This window comes from Morone saxatilis, unplaced genomic scaffold, assembly GCF_004916995.1.
Source record: "Morone saxatilis isolate NCDOM2014 unplaced genomic scaffold, NCSU_SB_2.0 Contig14, whole genome shotgun sequence".
Taxonomy (NCBI): domain Eukaryota; kingdom Metazoa; phylum Chordata; class Actinopteri; family Moronidae; genus Morone; species Morone saxatilis.
In genome coordinates this window covers 2314784-2321066 of record NW_023339696.1, presented here as the reverse complement: position 1 = coordinate 2321066, position 6283 = coordinate 2314784, and the positions used below count along the sequence as shown (strand labels likewise).

At 43.0% G+C, this 6283-nt stretch overlaps 1 protein-coding gene across 1 annotated transcript in view; it reads left to right on the top strand.

Moving 5' to 3' along the window:
• Window positions 1–6283, top strand: part of hdac5 (histone deacetylase 5) — a gene marked incomplete at its 3' end in the record, with an annotated part of 27775 nt that overhangs the window by 13881 nt on the left and 7611 nt on the right. The window contains 5 exon segments of the mRNA XM_035654964.1: window positions 1177–1263; window positions 2453–2712; window positions 2809–2953; window positions 3069–3174; window positions 5939–6072. Coding sequence (XP_035510857.1) covers window positions 1177–1263; window positions 2453–2712; window positions 2809–2953; window positions 3069–3174; window positions 5939–6072 — 732 coding nt within the window.

Sequence of the window (6283 nt, the reverse complement as noted above, 5' to 3'; positions counted from 1 at the left end):
AACTACACCGCTAGATGGCACTAAGTGCTACGCGAAGAAACGTGGCTCAAACGTCGCAGCCACTGTAGTTTCTCCCACACACATCACAGCCCATTCTCATTCCTAGGTCGTCAAATACAGACGAGAGCGGTGTTCAGTTGGTTGCAATCTGCAACTTCACCACTAGATGCCTCTAAATCCTACACACTGATCCTTTAATATTTGCCCAGTTCAAATATTTGCATTACAGTAGTGGATGGAAACACGCATTCATTCACATTTTCTTTTGCAGATTTTTAGAAATTCAATTGAATTTTGAAATTGAATTTGGACAGAAACTTGACTATAGAGAGCGTATGATGAAGTATAATCAAAATGCATATATTTTGCAACAATAGTCCAAATACTGTGTCTTTTTAGGGCACCATCTAACAGATTTTCCCACCTAACTTCCAGGAATGTCCCCAAACACTACACTTTATAGGCTGAAACTTTATTGCTGTTGACAAATTTGAAATGATGAAAATGAATTATTGCCTCGATTAGTTCCATATCTTTCATTTCATGAGGTGAAATTCAGCTCACGCCACTCTGGTGCCCGAAGCAGGAAATCAATATTAATCTGTCATACTGATTAGCACAAGTGGAGGCCACAAATCCAGATCAGTGCAAGGCGGTGCATTTCTTCCCTGATTGAGTGGACTCGTTTACAGTTTAACGTTTCTGATTCCACTGATTTCTGTAATGCACTGGCTTTTCCTGCAATCCCCTCTTCCTTCTTCCTTCTTCCCGTTTTTTCTTTCTTTCCGCCACACTGCTATTAATAACAGCAGGCCTCTCTGATCATTTGTCTCTGAATATATGTGTGGCACATGTTAACATATTCCGCAGTGTCCTTTAGCCTAGCCCCTGCTGAGTATAGGCTAGGCTAACGCCAAGGTAACATTTGTAAGTCAGTGCTATCAAATGCTAGGCTAATGCTAGGCTTGTGGCTATTTTTAGGCGGCAGGACGCTGTGTTCCTCACTTCTTACAACACTATCACAGCTCATCTGAATGAAATGGGAACCGCCTCTGTGTGTGGGGGGACATGCAATGAATGATGTAATGGTCTGACAACATTTTCCAGACTAATCAATCTCTCTCTATCTCTCTTTTTCTCTCTCTCTCTCTCTCTCTCTCTTTCTCTGTCTTGCAGTAGTGGAGGTGAAGAGCAGCCTCCCATCGGGCATGCAGAGCCCAGGAGGAACAGCAAGCGAGCAGAGAGGAGGAGGTGGAGAGGGTGGTGAGTAGGGAGTCCTCTAAGAGTCCTTGATATATGTGTGTGTGTGTGTGTGTGTGTGTGTGTTGGGGGGTTCTTAAAAAGGGGTTTGATTTACTGTCTCGATTGCCTCCTAAAAGTGTCTAAAAAGTATTAGGGGATTCTAAGGGTCTCTAGGTGGGTTCGAGAGTTACTTAAAGGGGAACTCCACTGATTTTATCGAAGTCTGTTTATTGCTGCATAATGTGGAACAAGTTCCATAAAGCCGTTTCAGTTTCACCCAGTAATGGCACCCTGTCATTACCACAAGGATGTATCATCCATGTTAAGGCTGTATGATGTTCTTCGCCATGTTTACATTCATTTCATTGACAGTATAGTGGACAGAGCTTCTGGGTCTGTGAAGTGAAGCTTCTTAAACCTGCATTCTATGTAGAGGCCAGCAGTAAATAATAGTAAATGATGGTCCCATTTAGAGTAAAATAGACCATAAGCAGGGTATGCTTTAGGCCATCTTTTACTGCGTTGACTATTTCTCACTTAAAATTGTTTCAGAAACATATTTTAGTGTACTGTTTAGCTGTAACACCTGGAGAGCCACCATTGTTTCCTGTTACGAATGAGTCGAAACTGCGCAGCCAATAAGAGCAGCTTAACTCGCAGTACGTTACCTTTGCTGGCTCCGATAAACTGGGGTGGCGACGACCATAATGCCAAACTTGAGGCTTCAAAACAATACTCCACAAACCAATGGGTGACGTCACGATAGGTTCACTCTTTAACTTCCTTAGTGTTGTCTTCTAGAGCCAAACCAATAAATCGTTCATTCCAATACATCAGCTGATATAGGTGGGTCAGCTCACTTTGGCCTTTAGGGTTAAATTCATAGTGCTGTTGGAAGACCTTTCTAATGCTTTTGGTGGCCTAGTTGTAGGATGTAGGGGTCCTTTGAACTGCTTCCAGTGGTCTGTTTTAGTGGTTCAACAGGTTCCAGAAAGTTTGGACTAATTACTTTGTGGGCACCCACTGTTTTGGTTGACCCCAGAGAAGCCAGTTGAGTAGGTAACCAAACACTGATGGAGTGCTTTTTTTCAACCCACTTTTGCTGATTCTTGCAGTCAAAAATACAAAGGACAGTTAGGTTAAGTTAAGTTAAAGCAAGTTTAAAAACAGACAGCAGACAGTGGATGAGTAAAGTTGACCGCTTTTCCAGGTGGGGGTCCAGGAGAAGGCCCAGGAGGAGGAGGCCCAGTGGACCTGCGCACAGAGCCCAGGGTGGGGTCTCTGTCTGGGGGTGCGACGGCGGTGGACACAACCCTGAGGGAGCAGCAGCTCCAGCAGGAACTTGTCCTACTCAAACAGCAGCAGGAACTCCAGAAACAGCTGCTGTTTGCAGAGTTCCAGAAAAAACACGAAGTGCTCACGAGACAACACGAGGTCCAGCTTCAGGAGCACCTGAAGGTAGCTAGTCAGGTAGTTAGTTCCTGAACCTACAAGCTGACTAGTTCACCTGGACACACACCCACCATACTGACTGTGTCCGTGTGTGTGTTTTTGTGTGTGTGTAAGCAACAACAGGAGCTGTTGGCAGCGAAGCGGCAGCAGGAGCTGGAGCAGAAGAGGAAACTAGAGCAACAAAGACACGAAGAGCAGGAGAAACATCGGCTGGAGCAACAACTGCTGCTGCTGAGGAACAAGGAGAAAGGCAAAGAGAGTAAGTTACGCTGCTGCTGCTACCATGCTATGCACAGGTTTGCTCTGTGTCTACAAGCCGTCAGTATAAAGACAGTGAAGTGTCCTGACTGCTGTTTCTCTCTGTGTTTTGGAAGGTGCCATTGCCAGTACGGAGGTGAAGCTGAAGCTCCAGGAGTTCCTTCTCAGTAAGAAAGAGCCTGGCATTGGCGGACTGAACCATTCCTTCTCCCCAAAGTGCTGGTGAGGATTGCAGAGAACACGACCTGTCCCTGGACAGATCCGTCACATCACAGTATCATTACATATAAGCCCTCTACATTGTATATGTATCAATTTTAATTCGTCTTTTTTACTGTATGAATGAAGAGTGTGAGCCCTACTCATTCCCTGGTGTGAACTAGTGCTGTCAATTTTTTCAAATATCCCATTTGAACAAATTTCAAGTGACAAACAATCTGTTCGAATGAATTCAGATGCATTATCTATAAACAATAAAAACTTAGTACATGTAAAAACTATACTGTAGGATAATTCTCTCTTACCACCCCAATAAGCCACATATCCACTAATCCTTGCATATAAATCTCGCTCTCTTATCGGTGGTGGCATTTTTATGAGCATCTGGCAACGGGCCAGAAACTCCGCTCATCTGTGGTCCCTCCGCTCCGCTGCCTCACTCAAAGTGAGGCGCAGATTCGCTGTGGTTGTAGAGTTAGACAGCTGCTTTGTATAAGGTCGACAGAACTGTTTCTCAGATTGCGATTGTCCACTCAGGACGTCTTTGCTCCATGCTTTGCTCACTTGCGTCCTCCATTTTAGTAGTAAACAACAGATCATTACTGCTTTAGTTTACTGATAGGTCAGAAGGGCATGCCACGGGTCAAGCTGATAGTGGAGCGCAGTCTGCTGGATCACAAGAGAAACTACTTTTGTTTATAGACAGCACATTTTGAATTCGGGACAGGTCATTACACTTGTGAGGCTTTAACAGTTTTGTAGTCCAGCCTCGACTTAAATAAGCAGTGAGGGGTTTCTGAACCCAGCCCAAGCATCTCAGAATGAGAATCACTCCTAGGTATTGTGCTGAAACTTGTGGATCAGGAGGTAGAGTGGAGCAGGTCATCCACTGATCCACAGATGGTTAGTGGTTCATTCCCCGGCTTCTCCCACTGCATGTGTCATGAGCAAGATACTGAACCCCAAATAAAATGTGAATGAATTAGTTTCTTGTTATGATGGCCTGAATGAATGTGTGTCAATGGATGAATGTGGCTTGTAGTGTAAAAGCGCTTTGAGAGGTCAGAAGACTAGAAAGGCGCTATACAAGTACAGTTCATTTACTATTTACTTCCCTGCTACATGCATATGGGTTGGTTGGTTGGTTAATTTAACCAGCTCGAGGCATCATGGTCCCCAGCCTAGTCTACCGAAAAATAAAATGTGAAAGTTATTTTGTAGGAATCATCCAATTTCTGTTGTACTGACTCTTCAGCTCAAATGTAAGACACATAAGCGTGTTTAATGTGCACACCTCCCACAAAAATCAGTTTTGCTAGTTGTGGCTTCTTCTTGCTGCTTGAGTACGCAGAGAGTGTTGGTTGAGTACACTGCCCTTCAATAGACACATTCCGGTATACACTAAGGTTACAGTCAAGTAAAACTAAACAAAAAACTAGTTGTGAAAAATATTTTGGTTAAACAAGAAGTGCATGGAAGAACTAATATGACTGATGATGTGCTTAACATGCTCTACAGTGAAAGTTAAAAACACTCCAACCTCAGAGCAGGACTTTCATCTGCAGAGTAAACGTAATGATGATGAGTTGTAGACATGGGAAAAAGTCAAAATACATAAAATAGCACCAATTGTGTTGTGTTTATGTTAATAATTTAAGTAACTAGTTACCAAGGTTACATATGAACTGAATAATAAAGGTCCAGTGTGTAACATTTAGGAGGATCTATAGTCAGAAATGGAACATAATATTCATAGCTATGTTTTCATTAGTGTATAATCACCTGAATATAGGAACTGAGTTGTTTTTATTTACAGAGGGAGTGGGTTCTCTTCTGGCGGAGTCCGCCATGTTGAACTGCTGTGTTTCTACAGTAGCCCAGAAGGGACAAACCAATCACTGGCTCTTGATAGGAACTTTTTGTTTTTGTTTTGCAGCCACCATGGTTTCTTCTACATGCTTAAATGGTGAGCGGTTTCAGTTGGCTGCAATCTGCAACTTAACTGTTAGATGCCACGAAATCCTACACACTGGTCCTTTAATCTCATACTAATAATATTGTATATCAATATTCCATTTACACAGTAGAACTTAAGCAAACATTGGCAAGAAACTCATGTGGTTAAAAACAATAAATACATTTGCAAATTAAAATAAATAAATTGATCCAGTAGGTGATACAATATAGTGATAGGAAGTTACCAATATTGACAGATATTAAATGTGTCCTCATTACATAAGTGTGATGGCAGTTTTACATGGTCTTGTGTCTACATGAGTTTGACTTTTGTGTGAAAGTCACAACAGCAGGTTGATTATAGTAATGATGTTGCATGTGTTTAAGGCTGCAACACACATATACACATCAGACATCTATGTTTGGATGACAGAAAGCCACCGCTCTAACAGATTGATGAATGTTCCATGTCTGAAAAGGGTTATGATGTCCAGTTAATTTCAACAGGAAATGACAATGTCAGGTTCGGATGTCCTTGCAAAACTTTTTTCTCAATCCATTTTGCACTACTTTTCAGCAACAATAACTTGTCCAAGAAGAGGCACAGAGGAAATGTTTCAAGACTTACAGTAACAGGAAATAACAGGAAAGGCATTCTAGGAAATGTAGGAAATGACTAAGTGAAGTACAAGTACACTGAGCAGGTTGACAGCAAAACACTACACTTCATAACTTCATATTGTGACTGTTTTATCAGCCAGCTAACTCGCTTTCCCCTTGTGTGTGTGTGTGTGTGTGTATGTGTCTGCAGGGGAGCCCAGCACACCTCCCTGGAGCAAGGCTCTCCCCCGCAGAGTAACACCCCGGGAACTCCTCCCTCCTACAAACTGCCCCCACTGCTGGGGAACTACGAGGGCAAAGACGACTTCCCACTCCGCAAGACAGGTAGGAGAGACAGACTGAGGCAGAGGGAGGACGTGTGTGTGTATGTGTGTGTGTGTGTGTGTGTGTACGTTTTATCACTTGTCATGTAAAAGTCGTTTGACAAAGGACTATGTGGAGGTGGAGTGTGGTGTGTTTATATATATGTGTGCGTGTGTGTGTGTGTGTGTGTGTGTGTGCGTGTGTGACCTGGTCCACGTCATAGGAGCAGGAG